We start from the raw sequence: 26,870 nt of genomic DNA on the forward strand, positions 1-26,870 counted from the left end.
AAGCCACATAAATTCTGGAGATTGATACAAAATAAACCTGACTTCCTCTTATTCCTGTCTATTTTCTTCTTTTTTAGACTAGTCGTTCTTTACACTATCCTTTGGATACCCACGCTCCTTTCTGTATTTCCATCATGTTCAATCCGAAGCGGATCGTAACCACAATGATGGGCATCAGCATCACGGCTGTCAACGCCGGGCCTTGCAAGCCTCATTCTTCCTCAGGGGCAGTTTCTTCTTCGACAATGGAGCTGGCTATGTCTGGCTCCACATCTCTTGTCACTTGGACTAGTACCTTGACCGACAGCTCCGAGACGGGACTGGCTACCGAGTCTGCCCCCTTGGCTCAGAGCGAGAGTCTCTCTATGTCCTCGGGCACTATCGAAGTATCCACAACCGACCTTACTTCGATTGCCACTGAGGGTACGGCCACTGCCGTAGACACGCCATGCGGAAACCAGATCTATCGAGGTACTGCCTCCCACCGCGGTTACACCTCTACCGATGCCGCAAACGAGGCGGATTGTTGGGAAGCGTGCTCCAGCGACCAAGATTGCAACACCTGGTTCTTCCAGACCGAGGGAGTTTGCCAACTTTACTGAGAGACCTTCGATGTTATCGGCACTCCCAAGAACGAGGACAGCAACCTCATTGGTTCCCGTAACTGCTCCCCTCGCAACTACGACTCATGCAACGACAATATTGGCTTTGGATACATTGCAGAAACCCCGACTGAGCAAGTTCCGAGTGTCAAGCTCGAGCTTCAATGTGCTCAGCTATGCATGAAGGACGGCCAATGCGAGGTTTGGCAGTACGATGGATCTACGCAAACCTGTAACACGTTCTCCAACTACTTCGCCGATATCTTTACTCCCCAAGCAGATGCTTCCCAAGGGCAGGGAATCATGCTTGCAGGTACCCGAAGCTGCTCCTCCGACTTCTTCAAGCCACAACTGGAGCCTTGCAATGGCCAGATAAACACATGGGATAATGGAGTTTCTCGTGACTATAGAGTTTTTAGGCAGACAACGTCGGAACTTCTTTGTGCTCGAGCTTGCTCGATTGATCCAACGTGCTTATCATGGGCGGTAGACAGACTTGCCAGGGGGTATCCAGGCTCGGTTTGCACGCTTTCGGAATATGCCTGGTTCGAAGATCATTCGGATTTTGGCAGTTCAGGCTCAAGAAACTGTGGTGTACCCTAGTCCCAGTGCTATTATATGTCGGGGACGTGGGAAATAAACAACATCGCGAGATGTCAAATATTGACGACACGCACTTCTTTCTTGAGGCCTTCTCATACCAAATTTCTTTCTCTTGTATAATATCACGTTATACTCATATGATTAATATATATACTGAAGCTTATGAAGTCAATACTCCGTTTTTATGTTTGTTCTTTTTCTTTTGGTCTTCATCTTCTTAGTACATGATATCCGCATAGTAATGTGCTTGGAGACTGCCTTGTGACAAGTCGTAACTCTGTTTTGGTAGAAACTCTCACAGGAAATTATTGGTCCCTTGCCCCGCGCGTGCCGTAATATTATCCGGAACGTTGTGGGCTTCATGGAGGTGGAAAGGATTGGGTACATCCGGATAGCCGGAACCCTGCCTCGCTTCACGCATCATGAGATCATAAGACGTATAATCATGGGATCATTTACTAACATCTTTAACCAGGGCTTCCGCACCCCTGTGTAACAGATAGATTCTGTAGTAAGCAATTACTGATCAACAGAGGTAGCCCTTTTTCCATTAATTGGTGTTAGTGCTTAGATGAGATTCAGAAAATTACATTCTGATTCGATTACTTATTTCTCGCATTCCATTATTGCGACCCTGAGAGTAAAAGAAAAAGTGGCGCAGCGTGTAAGGACTATGCAAGGGCAAGGTATCCGCAGGACTCTTTAAAAGCCGTAGGACCCAACAAGATTCGCCAGCCTGGATCGATCTCCCTGGAGCATTTGTACTTCTCCTCTTAGTAGAGATTTGCGAAGGCCTCGACAGAGACAAACGATGAACACTATAAGAAGAATGTTCGGTCTCCGTACAAAAGATCACCAGTCCTCGATATTTGATGATGATGATGATGATGATGATGATGATGATGATGATGATGATATCTATCCGGCAACGTTACTAGACGATACAAAAGCTCAGCGCGACATGATTTTGCATTGGACGTTCCATTTCAACGATGTACTCGACACTGACAAACTACGTACTTCGCTTGTGACACTCCTTGAAATTGGAGATTGGAGAAAATTGGGCGGTCGCTATAGGATCAATGTGAGTGATGTGTAAAAGTCGCATTGTTCCTATCTGACTTGAATATTGAAAAGGCCAATGGCAAGGCGGAGTTCCATGTTCCCAAGACGTTTACTGAAGAACGGCCACCTTTTCAGTACTCGCAACGGCATTTCGATATGAAGATTGAGAATCATCCAATAGGTCGAAAATTCCCTCAGGCAGGAGAACAGCCCAGTCTTCATCCAGGAGGGTACGAGTTCAAGGATCTCGCTACCGCACCAGACAACGCCGTGAATGGCTGGGATCTTCTGGTAGGCAACAAACCACAAATGGCTCTCAACATTGTATCTTTCAAAAATGCAACTCTTGTCACTTTGGTGCTCTCACACATGCTCATGGATGCCGGTGGTTTGCAGGCCTTGCTACAAAACTGGTCACTGGTGCTTGCAGGCCGCGAGTCTGAAGTTTCGCCTGTGTTTGGTGCACGAAAGGATGTCACTTGTGACATAGCAGAAGGCCGCACGGAAGATCCTTCCGAAGGTTTTATCCAAGAAGAGTTAGAAATTGCTCCCAAGCGCATCAAAGGGCTCAAAATGTTTGTTTTTGTCATGCGCTTCCTCTGGGAATTGATTTGGTACGGTAAACCCGAGTCACGTACGATATTCCTCCCAAAAGCAGCCGTTTCTCGATTGCGACAAGAGGCATTAGAAACTTTGACCCTTACAGAGGGACGCAATGGAGATGAGGAGCCGTTCATAAGCGAAGGGGATGTTTTATCGGCATGGACAGCAAAAATGGTTGCCTCATCGGATCCACGTCAACTTCCAGTTTCAATCCTCAACGCAGTCAATCTAAGGTACCGATTTGATTCAATGAAACACGCCACAGGCGTATACCTTCAGAACCTAGCCCTTTGCGAATTCACCTTTGTTTCCCCCACCATGGCCCGAGGTCCTCTTGGTCCCATCGCCCTAGCAAACCGCAAGCATTTGATCCAACAGACAACAAAATCACAAATCCGGGCTTACCTAAGGAGTGCGATTGCCGAAAGCCAAAACGGCTTAGACACTATTCTCTTTGGCGAACCTAATATGCTCTTGATTATCATCACCAACTGGACCAAGGCGGAGTTGACGCAAGCAGCAGACTTTAGTACAGCTGTCCTTCGGGTTGGGGATAAGAGTGAGAAGAGGAAGAATGCAAAGGGCCGAATGATTCAGCTTTCTGTTGCGCCTGCCAAGGAGAGTTTCATGTCGAAGAACGTCATGATGATCAAGGGAAAGGATCATGGAGATAATTATTGGCTTGATGGATGTTTTCTTCAAAAGGCATGGGTCAAATTCGACGGAGAATTAGCAAGATTGAGCACCGAATCTTGCCGGCGGCAGCCAACGTAAGTATCGTGATGGAAACAGAACTTTTTATTGATCTGATTGTGATGCTCTCGCTCTATAGAGCTTTTGACTAAGCGTGCTTAAAAATGGTGACTCCCTGAGGAACTCCTTGCTTATCCTGGATACCAAGAAACAGCTTCATTCTGGATAGGATATCAGACACGGCAGGCAAAGTCTCCATGTCCAGACCCTTCCCATCTTCTCCGTCAATCTTGAAAGGTCTCATCTTGATTTTGTGTTCCTCAAGCTCCTCTTTCGTGGGTTCCAGAGGTAAGATGCAAGCCACCTGCGGAGTCGTGACAGAATTGCCCAAGTACCCTGCTGCAATGTTCAGCCAACTTGGGATACTGGGATCGGGGAATGACATGATGATGCATCCGCCGGATTGAACCAATGGGTCGTTCTTGTCGGCATCGGGTTTCGGGATCCAGATCTCGGTCTTGACTTTTGAGACATAGGGCTTGTCTTGTTGGGTAAGAGACTTCCAGATGGTGTGGCCTTGGACATCCTTCTCGGGGGTTTGAAGGGCTAGCATGTAGCAGTTGTTGTATGTGATGTGAGCGTCTGGGTGAGCGTCTGTGTCGATTTTGGCAGGGGCGCATGATGCAACAGGGCTAACGATTGTCAATTGTCTCTTGACTCCAGATTGTTGTGACTTGTCGATGTCGATTCTCTCGAGAGAGGTGAGCTGTCTTCGGACAGTGGCTTCATCTCCGTGGGCAATAGAGGCCGCCAGGGCTAATTGGACGCCGATGAGAAAAGTGAGAGTAGCTGCACACCAGACATAGGGTTGCGCCTTGACAGAGGCTACAACCGATTCCACGATAAATTCCATGTATTTCCCCATTTTGCGAGTCTTGCAAAGATTTTGAAAGGGATGAGGAATTAATTTTAAGGGTGGACAATACTTAAATATGTTGCTAGTTTTGCCAAGACCATGTCAGATCTGGGCTGTAGGGCGACCCACGTGTTGATTTGGATGACCTGATTGGTTATAAAGCACTAAAAGGTTAATCGATATGCGTAGCGACTAATGGCAATTCAACTTTGAGCTTGAACTCTGAGGTCTCGTGACCACATACCAAGTTTAGCTCAACGACGACGGTAGCGAGTAACTTTGCCTCAAGGTATCAGAAATCATGGCTGCTGGCTGTTGAGATCATAAGAGACGAAATCTTTAGGCCATGACATTTAGACTAGGTTTCTTTAGCCCTTTATTTTGTTACTCTAAAGCTCATCTAACAATGTTTTCCACTGTATAGCCTCTGTCGTCATGTACCAACAACAGATCATGCTTCGTCGATAGAATCTTTGGAGCCTGGTGTCGGTTCGGTACTGTCACTCTCAAGGGAGCCACTACGTCCTGCCCATTGGTCTCTCAGCCACTCGATACTTTTCAGACGTTTCTCCCGAGCTTCGTCCTTTCTCTTCTCCTCGGCCTCTCTCTTCATCTCAGCTTTTTGTTCCAATTTCCGTCGGGCTGAGGCTAGTCGAACCAGTTCTTCGCCGGGACGGAGAACGTTGTGGGGAAATTCTTCCAAAATCTCAGTGATGAGGTCTCGAACGTCTTTTTCGTCGATCTTTGACATTTCGATATCAAAGATACGTTGGGCACTGGTAGCGGCTTTTGCGTCTCGTAGTAAAGATAGAAAGGCTGGGATAGCCTAGAGCTCGAAGTTAGCGGTCTTTAGTAGTCCATAGAGGATGTACATACAAGTTGCCTACGCTCCCCGACATCATAAGAATCGTCGCGCATATAGTGGGAAGGTGACAATATTTGAGGAATCTGGTTTGGTTGACTGTTTTGTTCCATGTTGTGATAAGTAAATCGCGGTATTGATGGTCTTTGTCAAAGTTTCATGCATCCGAGAGGTGGCGAAGTTGATGAAAGAATCGAGGGCTAGAAAAGGAGGTCCTCTTCAATGGAATCATGCAGATGGAACACTGGGTAGGTACATCCTGTAACTTGGTGATGTTGTTCGATCAGGGATGGAAGGAACCTGCAATGATGTTGAGGTTTAGCGAGACGGATCGCAAAACAACAGGGACTAGAAATGATTAGACGAAAATATTAGTGTACTCTTAGGTAGGTTATGGTCATTATTTAGTTCTCTTAGTATCTATTCACTATCGTTGATCGGATATTTTCTTTTACCACTCGCTGGCCTTGAAAGGACTGGTTGGATCAAATTATACATACCTAATGTGCTTTCATCAACATCGATCCTTCCCGAGAGCCTATATTTCCAGACCCCTTCTAGGTACCCAGCCTGCGTTTTCCCTTTCTTTCAATCCAAAGCTTACTCTTACAACTACCACCATTTATCTTTCTTCAAAATGAACGTCTCCCCGCCTGTGGCCCTAGGCGCATTTGATGCCTCTATAGAATTTGGGCAATCCTTCAGCCAATGCTCTCCGACAGTACAAGCCGACATCATTTCATTCATGGCACACATCCAAGAGAACGAGCCGCCTAAAGATTTAGTATCACGCCGTTTGATCGATGAGAAGCTCGACTTCATCCAACAGATTCTCGACCAAGTACCGCCAAAGGAGAGTCTGGTCCTTAAAAGCATTCATTTCGCAGTCCTGCTGCACATGCCCAAGACCTGCTTGGAGTGCTATGCCAACCACGTTGAACTGGACCTCGGGTCAGTCCTTTTGGACATTGAGAATCTAGTACAGCGGAGTGAGAGGACTTCTACAACACCCACATCATCCGTACTTAACTAATTATAATTCTAGGATTCAGCGACCTCAAGGCCCGTCCTATAATTCCATCGCCAGAATCACAGAAATGTCACGAATACGATAACAAGCTGTGCATCATAACTGGCTTTGGCGGCAGTGCACCCTACAACATCTTTGCTTTCAACCCAAATGCAGAGCTTGCCAGTCGATATCCCTACAATTTCCAACTTATAGAGCAACTTCTTGGTTTTTACCATCCCCCGCCCGACCCATTCTACCCGTGTGGTCTGGATCGATTGCAGGAAGAACTTCGGACACCAAATTCGTACTGGAACATGATCACTATGAGCCCCAATCTCGGTCAAATGTGGGCATCTGGCTTGTTCGCATTGAAATGGATAACGAACCGGGAGATCTTTGACAGTTCTCATCTGAGGACTGGAAAATCCAGAATCAAACTCCATTTTGTGTGGATGCCTTGCAATTCTCACAGGCGACGACAATCCAGTATTTTGCAGCTCGAAGAAGCCTATAACCTGGTAGCAGAACTACAACACCAGTGGGGCAGGGAAGCACCGCCATTCGCCTGCACGATACCCGACTGCTCTGACTGCAAGTCGACAAAGGCATTCTCTGCTCACAATTGTGACACTGGGCGCCCAATTCGAAGCGGTGACATATTCTATATCATTCGCGATACTGTAGATTTGCTACCTTGTCGGTTTGCGTTTGACATACAATGGGCTCTTTCATATGCATATGCGGTTTCTGGGCAGTGATAAGAAGAATGACTTATCTTGCTTAGTTCCTACAGTAGGTTACAAGAGCTTCTAGGCAGAGTCTTAGGATAGAACAATAAAATTAGTCTAAGAGGCGTAACGTGTGACCTACAGATCTTATCCCTTGTGCTTCTATCCTCCCTCTTTTACGGTGGCAAAAAAGATGCGGTTTGTGTGGATCGAACACACGACCTTCAGATATCGAATGATTGAAGTTTGACTTCAGTCTGACGCTCTCCCAACTGAGCTAAACCCGCTGACTAATTATTATTGAATACTCTCAAGATCTGATTATGTTGTCAGCGATCTGGGTGAGTGTCGAGCACGTAATTTGACCGCTGGAGACAAAAGGACGAAATTAACCCGTCGTTTATGCAAGTTAGGCTCTACCTTTAATTGATTGATTTATATAGTCTAAAGGTGACTTTTCTACTGCCCACCACAGGAGTTTCAAAGCAAGCAACCATTTCATAAACCCATCTCTCTAGCCTTATTTAGTGTTTCCTCGTCTTTGAGTCGTTGGATCTCCTGGCATTTGGTGCACTCGTCACCTTCTTCGAACGTGCTCCGCGTCTTCGGATCGCATCCCTTTCCGGTCGCCAATGCTTGAGGACATTTTTCGTTCTCTCTAACTGGCGGCTCGGTGTTGTGACAGTTCAGGCAGCTGATGCGTACTTTGTTTATCCAGCACATCGTGTGAGTCTGAATTCATGGTTGGTATCGTGAGCTAGGATCGAAGTTCTGTTGGTTGGAGTAGGGAATTCCCAAGCCACATCGAACTCTTTCCCATTTATCAAGCAATTGGGAGCCGTGATGCATATGTATTCTTGTCCAAGATGCGGGTTCATTCATTTTCCAAAGGTATCTTGATTAAATGTTCTATCCAGTATAACGTGTATCCAACGTGTATCAGATCTATCCAATCCTTCTTATTCAGGGTCATCTCTATCTTCTTCTCCGCCAATAACACTCAAATGTAACTGTGATTGTGACTTGATCGCCTCCAACACCACTTTAGGTATCTCTGTTTCTTCAACAAGAACAATCAACTCCTTCATTTTCCGGCAGGTAATGTGAAGACTCTGGATTGCATTTGCCAGTAGGTCTGTCACTTCTTCGTCGGTACCGAGAGGGTTAAAGAACTCTAGCGTCTCTAATTCGGGCGGTAAGCCAACCGAGTGTAACCGTGGCTTTTTGGTCGACTTTCCAAAGAGTTGGTAATCCCAATTCAGCCGCAGTGTCTTGAGATTGACAAACTCTCTCAGAGCGAGTGCTCTCCCACTGGCCAACATGGGGAAATCGATTGTGATGGTCTCCAATGAATGACACTGCTCTTTCAGAGCCATCATATAATCCCGAATGCTACTCGAACTTTCATCAAGCTCTGGTTCGGGTTCTTCTCTTTGGGTAAGAACAAATTCCTTCAAGGCTTCGGGAAACATCAAAACATCCGAAAGTGTATCATCGTTAATATCGCATTCTATCAGGTGCAGTGTCTTTAGAGCTGTGTTGTGGGGACGCTCAATTGGTTCAAAGCCCCGGTCGTCCAGCTTTGCCCTCTTGATGACAAGCGTCTCGAGGGTAGGATGTGTAAATATGTGGATATTCTCTTGTAGATCCCAGTACTGATCTTCCTCATCCTGGTAAAACAGGGTGCAGGACTGCAGACAAGCGAGATCGAAGGGACCATTGAACAGGTTACCTATACTGGGTAGCAGCCCGACAGGAACAGCAATGTCAAGGGTCTTTAGATTGGACATTGTGGAAATTGTTTGAGAAATATTGTTCATGGGCTCCAGCGTGTCAGAGATGAGACGTGTGAGCTCTGACGCTGGATACGCTAGCTTGACTTCTTCAATCGCTGAACCGCGACGAGGACGACGGCTCAACGATTGGCTGAAGATGAGATGAAGCTCTGGCTTTAGCCATTGCACTGTATTGTACAGTACGGCATCAGCGAGGGCGTGGTAGCGCTTGTTCAGACGCGACACGCTGCAGAGGTCATGCTTGGGGAGTGTTTCAAGGATGGAGACGATGAGAAGGTCGGGGCAACGGGCGAGCAAGTCGACTGGTGCACCAGGGTGATGGACTGGGTGTATGGCTACCATCTTAGAGACGCGAAATAGTAGAGTTAGAGACTATTGTGTGAGATTTGAGTGTAGTTTGAAGGGTGAGGGTCTGCGCTGACAAGTGAAGTGGTGTGGGCTTGGGCTTATTGTGGTGTGTTGATGGTCGAAGTGATTTAGCGCCTCCCCTCCAGTGGCGTAGCGGGGATGAGTGGTTTTTTATGGGTACCGTATGGGGTAAGCGTGGTTATGTAATCATTCGACTCTGTCAAAAAGCTTGTCTTGTTTCTGTAACAACAAAGTGGGAGTTGGTATCTGTTGAGGAGACAGGAATGCTTTTATGTATTGATAGACAAATTGATGCGAGTCATTCAAGGAACTATGTTGACAGTTGCAGCGTGAAAGACCTTTATTCACTGAGTGAATGGTTGCCTACAGATGTGCTATTGAAAGTTCTTATTTGAGTGGAAAGAAATTTAGATTTCTTTTGGGAAACCCTAATGATTTAAAGTTTTAAGTTTTGGCGTTCTAAAGATAGATTCGACAACTGGTGCCTTCAGAATGTTGTTGTAGTCGGCGATGCTATTCCTCTCACAGCACTGACGGTGTTAGAGTGAACAATCGTCAAAAAGAACTACAGTCTGAACAAATCACCATGAGATATCATTCCGAAAGCAATCAGAGACAGACGTACCAGTGCCGATATGAAGGCTGTATTTGGTTGAAATCTATGTACTTTCTCTCTCAGAGTGAATCTTGACTTGACTTTCATACCAAATCATCTCTGCCAAAGACCCATGAATGAATGCTGACTTGGGCCATACAATACCTATTAAAACCTCTCGAGCTTCTTTCCACGTTTTAATGCCTGCAGATTCAGACCAGTTATATAAAAGCTTGACAAACTGTCGTCGCAGAGGGTACAGCGCCACTGCGTGATCAGTTTCGATATGCCTTGCGAGACTAAAGGCACCCACGAAAGCTTTCCAGAACCAAAAGTTTGATGCGATGGTAGATCCTTCTTCCAGGCATCTATCGCTTCTAGCGAGATCCCAGCTCAGATACCCAAGGATATGAGAATGGAACTTGACTTCCAGCGTTGCATCTAAAGTCCAGAGGCCGAGGATTTGATGGACGTAGAGATGTGAGGCGATGAAGAGCCCTGACCAGGAACCTTCCAACCCTTTGACATATTTCTTCTTGTGAGTCCTATCGCCTTGTCCGGGCATGGATTCGACATGAGTCTCTATAGCTGCCATTATCAGCTTGACAGCAGTATTCTCGATCAATAATATTTGCTGCACCGATCTTTCATCCTCCACTGGTGCTCTCAATTGAAATACCTCTGTCAAAGACAGGAGACATTCAATCATTGATGAAGCATCGATATCGCGGAAACCTCTCATGGAGGACAACGGAGCAAAGAAGTAAGGAAGCATCTCCATACTTCTCAATTTTAGGTCCATCCCACCGGCCTCGAACTTATATCGGTCGTGCATTGCTGCCATGACTTCTGGGGTTGCGCCATCACCGACGTCTACTAATTCGACCCGGACACGGCTTTTGCAGATAGATATAAAAGAATATGTACTGTTGACTCGGTCAGAATATTGTTAATGATGCTTGACTAGCGTTACTTACAGCATGATGTATCGAATGGAAAGCTCTGTAGTGTTGCTTGGTTCTGTTGGGTTGGCCAAGTCTAGAGGGCAATAAATATCCAAGAACTTCATCAGCCCATTTAGATGCGTTTCAGCAGCTTTGGAATGGCCCAAATAACACTAGGAAAGGTTAATATGGAATCAGATAGTAAAACAAGACTGCAGACGTACCTCGGAAAAACACAGAGTAGAGATCTGCCGTACGCACATGGCGTATGCTTTTGAATCTGAAAGCTGAATCCATTTATTCACCGAGCGTATTGTTTCTATCTTGTGGAGTAGCAATGTCGGCTTGAAGTCACTGAATCGACTCCCATTTATGAGGTAATGAAAGCCAGCGATGAGGAGAGTGTTACGCAGCGCGTCGGGGTGATGGATGTTGGATGCCAGTCTACACACGTTAATTCTGAAGGACCACCAGACAGTCTGGTTGTGAACTTACAAGTTCTGTCGTTTACACTGTAATGCAACTTCATTATTACCACCAGCCTTGTGGACTGTAGAAGCGATTAGCGTTATTTGGTGAAGCATTGATATCTCAACACACAGTAGTGAAGAAGTTCCATTGACCGCAGCGGCATGTCTATGGGGCATGGAAAGCAAACGTTGATAGGCTTAGGTGGCGATACTGGGGCTGGCTTGACTGCCACGACCCATGGTTGCTGTTCTCCGGGAAGATATGATTTGCGGCGCTCACGAAGAGGCATGGCTGGAGCTGCGAAGTGACATGATAGTCCAGACGCATCACAATTGAGGCTGTATCTAGAGAATCAGACGATGTTGTAAACAGTGGAGAAAATAGGGTGAGGATTGGATATCGCCACTTGATCATTTGCATTGAAAGGATTCTTCTTGCAGTCGCTGTAAGATTAAGAATAGGATATCTGACTAACCAAATAGGTCGCTTCTCATCACATCGCACACGTCGGTTCTTGCATTGGCTGCACCCTGTGCGGCTTCGAGCGTGAGATTTTCGGGTCGTCGGGCTGACGGATTGTTCTTGTTCCACTGTAATTATCATCCCGTTTTGTGTTAGTTTCCGTGCCGAGTTTCCGAATATGTCAGAAGGATTTCCGTAGAAAAAGGAAAGGCCAGTTTTGATATATGCGTGCTTATGTGTGAAAAGAATGAGGGACGCTGGAGGGAATTTACTCCGGAAATGCCTGAATTTCTTAAACGAGATAATGAGGGGTCTCTGCCGGTAGAATGGACCCGCCAAATCCGTCGTACTTTCAACCAATTATGTCTTGATGTCTATGGCGCAGCGGCATAGGTTATTTTAAAAGGCTTGGCTGGAGATAACAGTCCGTTATACCTTGGCAATGTCCAGTATTGAAGTGTTTAGACTCTTTTGCTACCCTATATGCTAAGAGAGATAGTGACAAGCTATCTTAGTAGGTACAGAACTACTTACCACCCTCTTTGAGTTCATGTTTAGATATAGATACAACTTCATGTTGGTATCTAAAGATCAATCAGACAATTCTTTGTGTAGGTAGTGACGTCATTAGCTACTACGCTAACGGTAGTTTCCTCCGCTTTGCAGTGCATGTGAATCCGGAGACTTACTCTTTCTAGCGTCAATGTTACCCAACACGCAGATAACCAAAGCCGAACTATACTGTAATAACCGGAATCACATCTCCCAAGGCACATTAAAAGGGGCACGTTTCTTTATAGGATTCATTAAATTTAGAACAATTCCAAGTCTTTTGCTTTTAACTAAAAACAATCCACCAAATCTATTTACTGCTCCTGGACCTTCTCGGTGGAACCAGATGTAGGGAATTGATCAACCTTGGTCTTGGCAAACTTGCGAGCAGGAACCTTGTGCTCGAAAAGAAGATCGAGCTCACCATATGTTCTATCCTTGGGCTCGGGGAGACGGAAGAAAGCCCAGATGAAGATCAAGAGACACCAGCCTGCCCAGAAGAGACCAGTCTTGGCACCCCAGTTCCACGAGTTTCGGCCAAGCATGCGGGGCATCAGAGTGTTGGTGACAAGGCCAGCAATGTTGCTGAAGTTGCGGGCCAAAACAATGGTCTTGGCCTTGAGACGGGTGGATGAGATCTCGGCAACGATGGTGTAGGCAATAGGTCCGATGGTCATGTCGTAAACAAAGGTGTAGACGATGAGCAAGCTACCGATGGCCCAGCCGACGCTTTCGGTCTTGTTGACGCATCCAAGGGCACCGACGACGATGAGGATGCAGAAGAGAGCTGCCATACCGCAGATGTAGATATCACGGCGACCGAAACGGGACATCAAGAACCAGGAGAGAACAACACCGACGGCACCGACACAGTACTGGATGACGTTGAAGTCAAGGGACTTCTCAGGGGAGAGACCGGCTTCGAGGTAGAACTGGACAGAGTAACCCATGAGAGCGCTACCGCAAAGGGCCTGGGCGGTGTAAGTGATGGAGGCGACCTCAGTTCGTCGTAAATCGCTGCGCATGAAGCAGTGCCAGTAGTTGGTTCCAGCAGAGTTCTCCTTCTCCATCAAGTTGGTAGCCTTGAGAAGCTCAACTTGGGCATCAGCGTCAAAGGGAACCTCACACTGGGTGACGAGCGAAAGGATGGATCGCTTGGCATCTTCGTAGCGTTCCTTGCGGACAAGCCACCAGGGTGACTCGGGAGCGAAAATGGTACCGAGCATGATGAAGGGAGGCCAAGCCCACTGCAGAGCGAAAGGAATTCTGTATGACCAGTCTCCTCCCATGTTACTGAAACCTCGAAGCACTCCAGCACCGATGAGCTGACCGATGACCCAGCATAGGTTGACGTAGGCAGTAAGGTATGGACGTAGAACAACGGGAGCGACATCGGAAGCATAGGCGAGAGTGAGAGTCTGGAAGATACCCCATGGAAGACCGAGGAGAATGTTTCCAGCAAGGAGGACCTGAAGGTTGGGGGCGAAGAAGGGGAAGAAGATGAGTCCGATCATGAGCATCTGAGAAGCCATCATGGTCTTCTTGTAACCAAAGTGATCAGAGACCCAACCGTTGATGTAGAGACCGATGATTTGACCGCACATGCCACCAACTTGGATATATGTTTGCCAATCTGCCGAGATGATGGGGTTGCCTTCCGAGTCGACTTCGTTACCAAACTTTTGCTTGAACCTGGACATAAACAGTTAGTATTTTGTACCGAAGTGTGGACAAGAGAGTGATCGCTTACGCATCATAACCGTAAAAGCTTCCAAGAAGACTCAGATCGTAACCTTCCATGATGATGGCAGTTGAGAAGAGCAGAGAAAAGGCAATGGCCTTGGGATACAAGCGAAAACTGTCGCGCAGGGTAAGAGTGTGTTCGCGGTCGTTGGCCTCGCGCGCAGCGGGCTTCTCAACCTCGTCGAAACCCATCTTGGAGTCAGGATCGATATGCTCAACCTGAGCAAAGTTGTCCTTGGGGAGGGAGGACATTGTGGAATGTGTGTGTCGACCAAAACAAGATGAGGGAAAAGGGAGACAATCCTCTTTGAGAGGTGAAGTGGTAGGAGTCTTTGGTGAAGAGTGCTCTGGGGATGGAATCTCAAAAAACAAAAGAAGCTGGGGAATCTGGGGATCTTTATGCTAAACCCCAGAAACGCGAAATCTCTCCACGTTCCCAAGGTTCAAAGCTGGGGGACGCCAGGGGGCAAATGCCAAGAATAGTCTAGTCAAACAGCCATGAACGATGTCGTCGGACCGACGAGATCGACACAACGAGCAAGAGACTCAGAAGTCAGCTCATCCTCGCCAAGAGCTGAGTCTCATGATGGCTTCAAAGTGTAGATGAGTAGCGTGTCGGACCGACATGATTCCCAATTTCTGGCCAAACCATGAGTTTTTTACCAAGCTCACGATGGATATTGCTCCACGAAATGGTCTGGTTCAGCATGAATTGATCTTGTCGGTCCGAGATGTCGGTCCGACAAGTGCTTCTGGATGAGAGATGAACAGATCCCCGGATTTTCTCCTTCCCTCCAGACGTGCATTGACCATTGTCTCGGGACGAACTAAACCTAAAAGACTCTCATCACGAGCATTGGAAATTGTTAGGAGGTGCTGATCTGCTCTGGAATGAGTTAGTCTTGTTTTCGGGCAGGGCCGGAGAAATGTAACGCTGATGGATGGATCATCTCGATTTTAATCTGATGTGATGATGATGACAGTCTGTTTCTCCTTGCGTTTTTGCATTGACTTTGAGAGACGAGCTTCTAGAAAACCATTGGTCTTTTACCTTCTGGTGTGCCAGACACAACCCTTTCAACAGACTGCCAAGAATTAAGCTTAATAGCAAGTCTATCCGTCATTGCTAGTAAACGAGAACTTAATTGCTGAATGAGAATGGACGTGGCTGATATGATGCGGGGAAATCCATCGTGAAGAACAGCTTGAATGGCTTAACGAAGTTTACTACCAACAGTTCAGTTGACCTCGAAAACAACACGCGACCTTTTCCATCGTCAAACTCAAAATGTCAATTCTATGGAGCACAAGTTGAGACTATTGCTTGTTTGGGTAGAATCTCTGACAAAAGGATCACATCCGCCCCGCCATAGCTCTTGTCGCTAACAAGCAAGGGTTCCGCTGGACGCTAGAAGAGCCGTTGACTAACGGAATGGTTGACCTCGAGACTCTGACATAAAAATAAATTGCGTTAAACTCTAGTCTATATACCAAGAACTAGCTTATGAATTTCGTCTCATCCTTCCTGTGTCTAATTACTCGCTAATTTCCACCACCAACTTTGTACAACTCACTCCTTGAGCCATCCTATCCAACGCCTTTTTGATGAACTCCAAGCCCTTTCCAATAACAGTTGGCTCAGGGCTTGGTCGAACAGACCCCTCGGTAAGTCTGTTTCTTAACCATGTGCCCAGCCAGTATCGGAACTCCTCCAGTCTTTCCTCTTCTACAGTCGATGGCATCACGAACATCACTTCGACCCCTTCCACATCTTTTGCGTCTTCCGGAAGACGAGGTGCTGAAACTATCTTCGTTGGCTTGTCGCCAGGTTTGGCGAAGGCTTTGAGCACATCCTGGCACTGGGAAAGCTTTCCAACGGCGAGGAAGCAATGACGAATGGCCAGGTAACTGCCTTGAGCCGCGGAAATCATCGCGTCCACAACTCCAGGGTCTTTGTAGTCAAACACACAGTCCGCACCCAGGGAACGTATGTATTCGAGATTGTCTGCTCCAGCCGTGGCGTAAACAGCTGCAAAAGGAGAGTCGGGATCTTGACACATTATACGTGCTGACTGAACACCCATTGTGCCTACACTCGAAGATGCTCCCCAGATAAGTAAGACTTGATTCTTCTCGACTGGTCCATTTGATCCGACTTTTTTGTCGTCTGTCCTTGGAATGCCCATTTGATCCCAGGCACTAAGTGGTACCTGCACAGACACGGGTAACGTCGCAGCATCGTTCCATGACATGGTCTCATCTGGAATAGCTACGGCATGTTGCCACGGAACAATACATTTCTCCTGAAAGGCCCCATAGTCTGGCGCGCAGGATCTCCATGCTGAGGCGGAGTAAGCAACGATTCGATCACCAGGCCGAAAGCAAAGTGTGCTCTTGTCGTCGCCAGTTGGGACATTCTCGCCGACTTCAAGAACTACACCTGCCATGTCGAAGCCGGTAACAGTAGGATACTCGGTGATGAAGAAACCTTGGCTGCGCATGAAAGTGTCGGCCGGGTTGAACGCGACAGACTTGACAGCGACGAGGAGTTCATTTGGTCCTGGCTTTGGTGTGGGGCGAGATTCGATCTCAAAGTTTTGGCCTTTGCCTTTCAGGACGGCAGCGAGATGGGTAGACATTGTGATAAGTGTAGATGAGGAATGTGTGGTTGATTCTGGGTATGCGTAAGAAGAGGCAGAACCTGTCCTCTTTATATCTGTAAACCATTGAGTTATCTACAGTAGAAACGTTGACCTCGATTCTTGAGGTTACAAAAATGAATGATCAAGCGAGTAGGTATTTGTGACACAAACTGACCTACTAATTTCGTCTCTTTTGCTTCCTACACTCAGCCTTTCTAATCCCCTCGGGGGTCCAGTTTTCCGAAGTCCGATCAGCCAATCAACACTTATTGTATGCGTAAAATGGTTAGCACCTCGGGTCGTTAGGCGAGGCGAGGTTAGCGTATCGAACAAGGAATATCATCTTCTCCACTTCCTGCAGCTTACTTACATCTCTCTACTCAAACTTCTCTCAATAAAGGCCTCAATATTATCAAGCAACGCATCATTCAAGCATGCCATCGGATTTAACAAAGTCTAGACCGGTCCGGAGGTCAAGACATGGCTGCCGGAACTGTAAATTGAGGAAGGTCAAGGTCCGAACTGCCCCTGTCTAGACGCATCTTCGCGCGGGAGATCTGACTTTGTCCATAGTGCGACGAGACTAAACCCAATTGCAAAATGTGTGCTTCTTTTGGTGTACTATGTAACTTCGGATTTAATGTCCCAGACCTACAAGCAGTGACATCCGACACTGGAAAGTCTCTCGTCCGATACAAACCTGCACTTAGACATTCGATACCAAACCCTGTCTGGACATCCGATGAGTTCACAAAGTATCAGCTAAACTCCAAGTGCCAGGACTTTGCGACTCGATACTACGAGCGGAGTCTTCTTACACCTGATGATCCCAACATGTTGAAGGTAAACCAAGATCTCTTCAAGCTGGCCTTTACTGTAAGTCAACCCAAGTCACTGTGTGCTCCCGTATCCTGAGTCTAATCTTTCTCAGTACCCTTGTTTGATGCATGCCTCTCTAGCCGTGGCTCTTACCTATGATCGCTTCCTAAACACAAACTCATACTCCCGGCGTAGTCTAGAAGAGTGTTACCACTGGTCCCAAAGCACAGCCCTCTTCAACGAGAAACTGAGACAACCACTCAAGAAAAGAGACAAAGACCCTATCTGGGGCACCGCGGCCGCCTTGGCTGTTCTCACATTCTCATCTCCCGATGCATACAGGCCTGAAGATTCTTGGCCGTTGAATCCATCTACAAGAAATGACTTGGAATGGATACAGATGATCAATGGAAAGATGTCGCTATGGCAACTGGTAGAGCCGCACCGAAAGGACAGTGTCTTTCACGTCATGGCGGCAACGTTCGATCAGATGCAATCACCCTTGCCAGAAGTCGGGATCCACGGTATACCAGAGCTGTTAGCTGAGGTTTGTCTTTTGCATGATCAATCGACGGCGGATGACAACCCGTACTTCATCGCCGCGCATGCTGTGTCTCGTGTGCTCAATCTACCGGACAGTGAAGTCACCACGGGTCACACGCAGCTATTCACACATAGTCTTGATGGGGTGTTCAAAACATTACTTCTTGAGAAAGACCCTGTCGCTTTGCTGCTGCTGTATTTGTGGTACCGCAAGGCGGGACGGAGCATTTGGTGGATTGAGTTGAGAGCCAGAGTGGAGTGTCCGGCCATTCGGATGTATGTACAGCTGTATCACGGAGACGATGTGGTGGTTAATGCGCTACTTCAGAATGAGGAGTTGGTCATGGTATGAGGATGTTGCTCGGTTCCTCTAACACTTGGTGGGACGACTACAGTTGTACGCGGAAGGACAATGTCGCCGATGGGTGGCATGGCGACACATCGAATGGCAAAAAGAAGGTCTGGTATCTCGCACGAGAGTCAGGGAACGATGACCATAGGGTCATGGTACTATGCAGCGCATACGACTTCAAACATTGGCAGTCACATCTGACGTCGGCAGTGATTCACTGGGACTGCATCAAAGGTGACGCGAATGGACTGGAGCATCGCGACGGCGAGTAGTACACTCATTTCGGAAACGAGATGTATGGCTGTAATGCAGAATCGCTGGGATCACAAGGCATTTGTCATCAGGAATCAATCGGCACGAGAAGGACGGAGGCAGAACGACCATTAGTGAGACCAGAGCTTGAGAAAGCTCATTCCGGCACAGCAAAGCGCGTCACAAGAGACAAATTGTCCAGTCGCAGACCAGCAAATGGACGTGTTCACCAGTGGGCGTGTGAAGGATGGAAGGGGACACATAGCAGCAGCGGTTGTCTCTCCTTTTCGGATTTGCTACGACGCGTCTGGTCTGCACCGACCAACGGTCACCAATTGTTCATGTGCGTTCGTTCCCATACGGTATTGATCAACGCGCAAGGGATGTGTTCAAAGTATCGGCCGCTGGATAATGGATAGCTGTAAGCTTCGTTGGGTTCGCATTGTGATGAGTCGGTCGAGGATGATTGAACGAGGACAAGCACCATTGCATGGAGTACGGCTGGCTCGCAACTGGAGGATTTGGACGCGATCGGACGACGGAGACATGGCGCTGAGGAAGGCTTTAGGCTTTGATGTAGTCAAGCGAAAGGCAAGATATTTGAAGGCGCGAGTCGCTCGCGCGTCGGTGTTCGGGGTTGGGGTAAGACGGCGGGCTAATGCTCAGCCGCTTGGACAGTCAAAGAAGTTGGCAGACGGTAGACAAAGATGCTCGCGTAGTAGGTGTGGGTGTTGCTGGTCGCGCTTTCAGCCATGTCGCGGAGAGAAGAAGGAGGGCTGGAGTTGTCGCGCAACTGACGTGGGCCGTTCTGATATAATAAACATTTTGTGAAAGGCCTTTGAACCAATGCAAGCAAGGAGTAGCAACTGGTTGCGTGCGTTTGAAAGCACATCGCAGTCGCAGCAGCACACACGCCATTCATTACATCAGGTGGCAGAGAGTAGACGAGAATGCTGAGGGATCGAGGTCACGTGCTTCATGTCCCGTCAATTACCCTAGACGCTTGAACAATGATAGTTATTTACCACTGTATGTAGTTTGAATTCCATTTTCCAAAACTCACTTCGGTGTTCAGTGCATAGTAGCAATTAATAGATTTGAAGTTATCATAGTGATCAAGGTTTGAAGTGCTGGCTTGATTATATATATAGTACTATTCTGTGAGTCTTTGTTCTAGTTGGGCCATCAACCCCATTGTGTGCATCGTGATCGATACACGCAAGACAATGCGATAGCTACAATTTGGCATCTTAGATTACTCTAGACAAAGTAAACAGCGTCTCAACCTCTTGGCCTTTGTCCACGGCGCCATATCCCACTGTTTTAAAACTGTGCCGCAGCGCTCGTTCTACTATTGGGCCGCATAGGAAGACCTCCACAACAGGGACACATACATACACGAGGTAGAGGATCCTGCCCTTTAACCGATTCATCCCTTCAAAACCATGGATTGGGGCAGAGCAGTTGGTGACTGGTGAGTCTGGGGAATCTTTTGTCGATCAGAGGGGTTGCAGTGCAGGATAGACAAGTAAGAAGTATCCGCTGTGCCGTCGCTCTCGCAGTAAGAGATCTAACGCCAAGTCTTTGTAGATACTGTCAATTTGGCTGTCAAGGTAGTGAGTGATATACTGAGGGCTGCAAGTTGTTTTGACACTGTAGATGAGATGAATTACTTGGTACTTATTACCGAGTTAGTTTACTTGAACTGCCCTGAAGCCGTTTGTTGTTGGCTCTCGTCGTACACACACATTCATCTCTAAGTAAGCAAAACTCCATATTGACATCTCTAAAGCCACGATACCCCCTTGTCTATATGCAGCGGATGTTACTGTTCTCCGTATACCGTGCCTGCGTGCATCTGGTCCAAGCTGCCAGTATCCTCCGATGCTCAAGGGTCTCTCTCCAGGGCGATGCGGCTACGTTGATGACCCGACAACCGTATGCGCGTACTGAAGTGACAGCTTTCAGAATTCACATCCTAGTAGTGTCCCTGGACACCGCCGTTGACATCTCGGGTATAGAAACCCCGAAGGTATTATTCATCAAAAGTCTATGCACGGTCTACACCCAAACCCATGTTTACAACGCGCTTCTCAAGACCCTAGTGAATGAACGGCTTGCCATGTGATACTCCTCACGATCCAGTCTCCCGGGTCGCGTACAATGTCAAAAGATAAAAAGATGAAGATTCAGGCCTTCAAGTCTGCAAGGATCATCGTGACACGGCCTATTCCCCGGAATGCGGGGAGTGTGCACGATCCACCGTAACCAATGTCACAGTAACCCCAAAAAGGGGGGAATCACCGAAGAGAATGCAAATCCATGCTCAAAACAAGTTTGACGCGTACCGAGACTGGAAGGACGTGCATGTTGGACACTGCAGGAGGTGAAGGAACCTGGGCAAGATTACTTGGCTGATCCAATCTGATCTTAGATGGGCATGAAAGATTGGGGGCTTTAACCCCAAACATGGCGTTGGTGGCTTGGAGTTATGGTTGGAGTTGTGAGATGAACGCGTCGAAATTGACCGAGATACCGAAGCAGTCACAATCCAACATTTTGAAGAAAGGAGACATACGAAATGCACATGACAGAATGAAGGACGGAATGATTCCTTCTAAACACCAACATTTATCTAGCTTCGTTAAAAAAACAAGCCCAGTGTAGTCGGTGCCACGCCCGATCTCAGCCGTTTGTGACAGTCCGGCAATTACCGGTCATCAATGCCGTACTTTAGTTATCGGCGAAACATTCCGCTCAGCTCATTCTGACAGATAGAAAATGAGGGGAAAAAGGGCCATTGATGCCCATTATTTAATGATACCTAACTAGGTGTATGTTAGCCCAAACTAAACTAGTTGACTGCCACACCTTTCTCGCCTGCGTCACTCGCTCTCTCTGTAAAAATAAGCTTGAACGCTGAAGAATAACGGACAAACTTTGGGGTCAGGGCATTGTGGGGAAGCGCGTTTCTGGAGGGTTGATGGGGGTTCGTCTTGTCTCTCACACATTAATTCATCCATCTCTTGCTTGGCTTTTTCATCAAATTCTTTCGACTTCAATATCATTATCTCTGTCATGATATCTTTATTTCATGCCAAGCAAATAGTCTGTATCAGCTATTACAATACTGGCATGACTGCGATGAAAACTCGCCTAGGATGTTGGTTCATGTGATGGTATCGGAGAGAACAGCGAGTCTGGAACAGGGACTAACTCGTCGGCCAAGAGAGTCAGTCATCAAAATCTTGACCAATTGGAAACGATGAGGTTGACCGTGCTGATTCATGGTTAGCCGAGGCCATCGCAACAGAGACCAAACAGCTGGGAATGATGGGAGTAATTATATTGAATGACAGAAGAATAAGACATGCTAATGATGGTAAATCTGGAGAACCTGCATCATCTCTCAATTGGGGAGTCCTCTCCAAAAAAGACCCCATGCCTTAACATGTCACGGTTGTATCCGAAATGCGCTGCCGTCTTTCGTATCCCAGAATTGAAGCCGCGGTAATTCTTGTGGAACCCTTCCCCTTCCCCCATTCAAACAGTTTCTGGGGGTGGAGGTTTTATTTATCGGGCGCTACAACCTTAATGAAGCCCCCGTAAATTTAGCTTGACAGTAGCCTTTGTCATTGCCGTCCTGTCGTCAGCGCCTTTCCTGGACATGACTCGGGGTTCTTTTTCCCGATGCACAGTATAATTACACTGAATCTGGTTTGGTTCGTCTTTTCGGGCCAAAGCCAGCGAAGAAAAGCAACCATCCAATTCGTCCTCTGTATGCGGGGAAAGTCAGCCCGTGGCGTGGAAGACATGGGGGACTGATTCGCGGACCCCGTGGGGAAATTCGACCGATAATCCTTGTCACTCTTGTTGATGTAACTCGTCTTGGCTTCTTTTCTAGCCGACGAGGGTATACCATGGCATGAGGTTTAAAAACAGGCCCACTATCTTGGGTGCGGAGACTGCTTATATCTATCCTTATATCCTCCCCCCATCTCCTCCCCTTCTTTTTCCCCAGATCTGCATTGAGCATTCTCTCCATTCCTATTTTTTTTGCATTTCCTCTCTTCCATTCCCCAGAATCTCATCCACAATGGCGCCCTCTCAGGATCCCGCCCACGTGGAAGATGGAGGAAAACTCCCCGTCCACCACACAGAGTACTCGGGCAACAACTCCCAGGTCGAACTCATTGAAGCCGCCGTCGCTGCCAGTGATGCAGAGGCTCTCATCCCCAAGAAGGAGCTGTTCAGCCGGTACTGGCCTGCTGTGGCCTTTAGTATGGGTTTGAGTGTTGCGCTGGTCATGGAGGGAATGGATGTCGGTCTCATCAACAACTTCTTCGCTCATGACGCCTACCTCAATCGGTTTGGTTGGCCCGATGCTGACGGAAAGCAACACATTTCTACAAAGTGGCAGGGTGCTATTGGTGCTGGAAACAACTGTGGTTCTATCCTCGGTCTCTTGCTCAATGGTTTCCTTCAACAGCGATTCGGATCTCGACGTGTTTACATGGTATGTTGACAATTATTTACACTTTCACACAGAAATGAAGCTGACACATCCCTAGTTCGCCATGGCTCTCATGTCCTGCACCATCTTCGTCCTCTTCTTCGCCGTCAACGTAGAGATGCTTCTCGTCGGTAACCTCCTCTGTGGTATCCCATGGGGTATCTTCCAGACCCTCACCACCGCCTACGCCGCCGAGATTTGCCCCGCTGCCCTTCGTGGCTACCTTACCGCCTGGGTCTCCATGTGCTGGGGAGCCGGAAGTTTCCTTGCCACTGGTGTCCTCCGTGGCTCTCTCGACCTCAAGGGTGATGCTGGCTGGCGTGTACCCTACGGTCTTCAGTGGATGTGGATTCCTCCTCTGTTCACCGTCGCTTTCTTCGCCCCTGAGAGTCCCTGGTACCTTATCCGCCGTGGCAAGTTCGAGGAGGCTGAGCACAGTCTTCGCCGTCTTGCTCGCCCCGGCCACTACAGTGATGAGACCATGGCTCAGACTCTTGCTCTCATGAAGCACACCAACGAGATGGAGAAGATCGAGGCTGAGGATGCTAGCTTCATGGACTGCTTCCGTGGCACCAACGCTCGCCGAACTGGTATTGTCTGCATGGCCTGGGTTATCCAGATTCTCAACGGTCAATCCATTACCAGTTTCGCTGCCATTCTGCTCAAGTCTGTTGGTATGAGCAGCAAGAACGCTTTCAACTACAACATGGGTATCCAGTCCGTCAACATCTTCGCCACTGCTATCGCCATCAGCCTCATGGGTAGAATTGGCCGTCGTACATTCTACTTCTGGGGTTCTTCCGGAATCGGCGCATGCATGTTGATCATTGGTATCCTCGGATTTGCTGCCGACGGAGACAGTGTGGCCATCACCACCGCTGCCTTCCTCGTTGTTGTCCAGTGTATCTTCAAGGTCTCTCTTGGTCCCACCACCTACGTCGTCGTCGCCGAAACCGCCTCCAGCCGTGTCCGAGCCCAGACCATCGTCATCGGTCGTGCCGTCTACGTCTGTGGTCAGATCGTCGTGCAGCAGCTCAACCCCCGTATGCTCAATAGTAGCAGCGACGCTTGGAACTGGGGAGCAAAGACTGGAATGTTCTACTTTGGCCTTTGCTTCATCTGGGCTATCTGGATCTTCTTCTTCCTTCCTGAGACCAAGAACCGTAGCTTTGCCGATCTTGACTACCTCTTCCAGAAGAAGGTCAACGCCCGCAAGTTTACCACCACTCCTGTTGACTGTAAGTTGTTCCACATCCCTTCTTTTAGATCATTGCTAATTATGAATCAGTGTTTGAGATTGTTGGACCCAGCAGGGACGATAAGCTCCAGGGTGTCGAAGTCATCACTCCCGTCAACACCAACACTGCGGGACAAGATATTGAGGGAAACAAGAAGATTTAAAGAGTCTTTTAGATGTTTAAAGCTAGCGTAATATCCACTCTGCCATGAATGACATAATTTGCATTTGTCTACATAATTGCTTCATGCTGTCCTGTTCCCTCGTGCAATGATGGCCGAGGCCTTTCATGTTGCCCCTGATCGCATTGGTGTTGAGAAGTATTACCGTAAAGAGATCTCCCCCCAGTGAAACCCTGGCCTTTTCAAGACTTCTCCATTCATAATTCCACAAACATAGCCAAAGCCAACGATCTCAAACGACCCCACATAGGCGGGACTCGGTCGTAGAATAATAGGCAAGCGACAGCCTTTGAGGACCCAAACGAAATCCCCTGCAAGCGCCTCCTGTGGTGACATTGCAAACATGCCTTTATCTGTTTTGCATAGTCGCAGACCACGTGTGGAGAAGACTCGTGTGAATAGTTGGGTAAAAACGTCCATCTTGTCCTCAATAGATGCACTGATCGCCTCTATCATATCTTCATCTTTGTTTGGATAGGACGCGGCTATCGCCAGGAGGGATTGACCTAGCTGGTGAATGGCGGTAGAATCATCATTAAGCTCGTCTTCTGAGCCAAAGTCACACACTGTCTTTATAGCTGCATCTTGGATACGCTCGCCCGTCAATGGGTAAGGTGTGTCGGTGCCAGACCCTGTTGTCACGTAATCGGAAGTGAAAAATGTTATTGCTTTCTCAAACCAGAGTATCATAGCTTCCATTTCGAAAAGCTCTTTCGGTTCCATATTTGATAACTCAGCAATTGTAACAAAGAAAAGCCCTTCGGTGATCATCTGGTCTGGATCGTCTTGGCTAAACGCCGCAGACCAAGTGCCAAGATCTCCACCCGTCTTGTGTCGATCATTGGCCAAAGGGCCAAGCAGCCAGACGTAATCCAAAGGGCTCGGTACAGTGATATCCCTCAACCAAGATGGATATCCTTCACTTTGACCTGCTATTCCAGCAATGAGAATGAGTTCCCCCCCAGAACTCAACTGCAACGCGTGTTTCCAGAAATATATGGTGATATCTCTGATAGGTGATATGTAATCGACCTGTAGTTCACCTCCCTTCCCATCGCCCGCTTCGTCCACGAGGCCCAGTATAGCAAAGTACCGATCGCGAGGAATTCTGCATTGCTTAAAGCAGCCCGCTACTAGGGACATGTGCAGCTGAGCTTGGCTGATATCTGCGCCTCCCATTGAGACTCTGATGGCTTCCATGAACTCGCGACCGTGTGCCGCGTTAGGATCGATGATTCTGCAAGCGCGGATACAGCACATAAAATTGAGTGACACGAGTTTGGAAGTATTCTCCGGTGTGGCAAGTTCTACCGAGTCCCAGGGAAATTCAGCTCCCAAATAACTTACTGTAATCGCCCAAATCTCTCCCCACGGCATATGTCGACGGCCAAAGATCATGCTTACATCGCGAGCAAGAATAAATTCCTGAAAGATCCATAAACGATGAAACCAAGGGAAAGATAGGAACTCTAAAAATTGCTCAGACCAATCCTCCATTTCAAAACCTTTAATTTCATCTGCCTCTTCTTGTGTGGGAAGACGGACGCCCATCACCGCTGCTGATGTTTCTTTTGAAAGAACAGTTGAGCGACTCTGACTGAGTTGGAAACCGCGACGAATATTCTTCTTCCAATATCGTTCCATGGCGTCTAGTAGAAGATCGATATCTTCGTCACATAGGTCGCAGAGAACACGCACGGCAGACCCATAGATAACGCCCATAACCGGGACTTGTATCTCCTTCTCGCTAATGTCCTCTTGGTTAATACATAGTCCATCGGCCCAGTAGAGACGACTATCCTCATGGTGTCGGATTCGTCGCAAGATTGAGGCAAGCGAAGTTGTGATGCGGATGAAGCCGTCGGGTGTGACAAGGGACTCAGTGAAGCTGGGTTCGCCCCATACGTAGGAAATAGCTTCGAAATAGACGTGTTTGGTTGGATCAATTGGTTCTGCCACATCTGAAGAAAAGGGTTTCCGACGCGGTGGCAACTCCTCCAAGCCTTTCACGAGTAACCTCCCCCGAAGCTGGTCTGTCTCTTGACCAGCAGGACTCAACTCCAGTACGCGTATCTGTCTCTTGCTGAGAGGCGTATATGCGTAAGGCTCCGATCCATCTTCAAAGTTTGCTTCGCCGAGGACTGACTGGGTAGTCATGACTACTGAAATACTGGTGACGCTATTGACTTGGGATAATTTATGGCTAATCCAAAATGAAGGACTGAGTGCTTTTCGAGCTCTAATGACTCCACCATGTTGCGAAAATTGTGCCCCACATATAGGCGAAGGCCTACTGGGCAGTCCTCTATTGCGT

The 26,870-nt window shown here is 47.8% G+C and overlaps 11 protein-coding genes and 1 non-coding gene across 12 annotated transcripts; 5 read left to right on the forward strand and 7 right to left on the reverse strand.

Moving 5' to 3' along the window:
* Window positions 1-134: 134 nt before the first annotated feature.
* EDB82DRAFT_562948 (uncharacterized protein) lies at window positions 135-1,364 on the forward strand (the record flags this gene model as incomplete). Its single annotated transcript, XM_065609771.1, has 2 exons — window positions 135-584; window positions 633-1,364. The coding sequence occupies 2 exons, from the start codon at window positions 135-137 to the stop codon at window positions 1,203-1,205; spliced, it is 1,023 nt and encodes a 340-aa protein (XP_065463577.1). The 3' UTR covers window positions 1,206-1,364.
* A 670-nt stretch (window positions 1,365-2,034) lies between these two features.
* Window positions 2,035-3,647, forward strand: EDB82DRAFT_530813 (uncharacterized protein; the record flags this gene model as incomplete). Its single annotated transcript, XM_025725581.2, has 2 exons — window positions 2,035-2,289; window positions 2,343-3,647. 2 exons carry the CDS (start codon window positions 2,035-2,037, stop codon window positions 3,645-3,647), a joined length of 1,560 nt encoding a protein of 519 aa, XP_025594165.2.
* A 34-nt stretch (window positions 3,648-3,681) lies between these two features.
* Window positions 3,682-4,534, reverse strand: EDB82DRAFT_353909 (uncharacterized protein). The gene has a single exon (XM_025725582.2). The coding sequence runs from the start codon at window positions 4,489-4,491 to the stop codon at window positions 3,715-3,717; it is 777 nt and encodes a 258-aa protein (XP_025594166.1). The 5' UTR covers window positions 4,492-4,534; the 3' UTR covers window positions 3,682-3,714.
* A 1,942-nt stretch (window positions 4,535-6,476) lies between these two features.
* On the forward strand, window positions 6,477-7,299 carry EDB82DRAFT_517987 (uncharacterized protein). Its single transcript, XM_025725584.2, has 2 exons — window positions 6,477-7,165; window positions 7,227-7,299. The coding sequence occupies exon 1, from the start codon at window positions 6,671-6,673 to the stop codon at window positions 7,112-7,114; it is 444 nt and encodes a 147-aa protein (XP_025594168.2). The 5' UTR covers window positions 6,477-6,670; the 3' UTR covers window positions 7,115-7,165; window positions 7,227-7,299.
* Window positions 7,279-7,371, reverse strand: EDB82DRAFT_t298. The gene has a single exon. It is a non-coding gene; the product is annotated as a tRNA-Phe (tRNA).
* Window positions 7,372-7,943: 572 nt separating this feature from the next.
* On the reverse strand, window positions 7,944-9,352 carry EDB82DRAFT_453391 (uncharacterized protein). The gene has a single exon (XM_025725586.2). The coding sequence runs from the start codon at window positions 9,220-9,222 to the stop codon at window positions 8,044-8,046; it is 1,179 nt and encodes a 392-aa protein (XP_025594170.1). The 5' UTR covers window positions 9,223-9,352; the 3' UTR covers window positions 7,944-8,043.
* Window positions 9,353-9,571: 219 nt separating this feature from the next.
* EDB82DRAFT_517990 (uncharacterized protein) lies at window positions 9,572-12,265 on the reverse strand. Its single transcript, XM_065609026.1, has 6 exons — window positions 11,735-12,265; window positions 11,389-11,597; window positions 11,284-11,338; window positions 11,013-11,232; window positions 10,822-10,961; window positions 9,572-10,770 (listed from the first exon to the last, which is right to left on the reverse strand). Exons 1-6 carry the CDS (start codon window positions 11,860-11,862, stop codon window positions 9,909-9,911), a joined length of 1,614 nt encoding a protein of 537 aa, XP_065463578.1. The 5' UTR covers window positions 11,863-12,265; the 3' UTR covers window positions 9,572-9,908.
* A 273-nt stretch (window positions 12,266-12,538) lies between these two features.
* On the reverse strand, window positions 12,539-14,701 carry EDB82DRAFT_353960 (general substrate transporter). The gene is made up of 2 exons (XM_025725588.2): window positions 14,024-14,701; window positions 12,539-13,965 (listed from the first exon to the last, which is right to left on the reverse strand). Exons 1-2 carry the CDS (start codon window positions 14,266-14,268, stop codon window positions 12,588-12,590), a joined length of 1,623 nt encoding a protein of 540 aa, XP_025594172.2. The 5' UTR covers window positions 14,269-14,701; the 3' UTR covers window positions 12,539-12,587.
* Window positions 14,702-15,518: 817 nt separating this feature from the next.
* EDB82DRAFT_517998 (chaperonin 10-like protein) lies at window positions 15,519-16,795 on the reverse strand. Its single transcript, XM_025725590.2, has one exon. It carries the CDS (start codon window positions 16,653-16,655, stop codon window positions 15,552-15,554), a length of 1,104 nt encoding a protein of 367 aa, XP_025594173.1. The 5' UTR covers window positions 16,656-16,795; the 3' UTR covers window positions 15,519-15,551.
* Window positions 16,796-17,023: 228 nt separating this feature from the next.
* EDB82DRAFT_353965 (uncharacterized protein) lies at window positions 17,024-18,704 on the forward strand. The gene is made up of 3 exons (XM_025725591.2): window positions 17,024-17,173; window positions 17,232-17,534; window positions 17,590-18,704. Exons 1-3 carry the CDS (start codon window positions 17,093-17,095, stop codon window positions 18,370-18,372), a joined length of 1,167 nt encoding a protein of 388 aa, XP_025594174.2. The 5' UTR covers window positions 17,024-17,092; the 3' UTR covers window positions 18,373-18,704.
* Window positions 18,705-22,535: 3,831 nt separating this feature from the next.
* Window positions 22,536-24,611, forward strand: EDB82DRAFT_518002 (uncharacterized protein). Its single transcript, XM_025725592.2, has 3 exons — window positions 22,536-23,140; window positions 23,196-24,375; window positions 24,426-24,611. Exons 1-3 carry the CDS (start codon window positions 22,550-22,552, stop codon window positions 24,536-24,538), a joined length of 1,884 nt encoding a protein of 627 aa, XP_025594175.2. The 5' UTR covers window positions 22,536-22,549; the 3' UTR covers window positions 24,539-24,611.
* On the reverse strand, window positions 24,599-26,760 carry EDB82DRAFT_518004 (heterokaryon incompatibility protein-domain-containing protein). The gene has a single exon (XM_025725593.2). It carries the CDS (start codon window positions 26,711-26,713, stop codon window positions 24,698-24,700), a length of 2,016 nt encoding a protein of 671 aa, XP_025594176.1. The 5' UTR covers window positions 26,714-26,760; the 3' UTR covers window positions 24,599-24,697.
* Between the last annotated feature and the right edge of the window lie 110 nt (window positions 26,761-26,870).

Source organism: Fusarium venenatum (assembly GCF_020744135.1).
Source record: "Fusarium venenatum strain MPI-CAGE-CH-0201 chromosome Unknown EDB82scaffold_4, whole genome shotgun sequence".
Classification (NCBI taxonomy): domain Eukaryota; kingdom Fungi; phylum Ascomycota; class Sordariomycetes; order Hypocreales; family Nectriaceae; genus Fusarium; species Fusarium venenatum.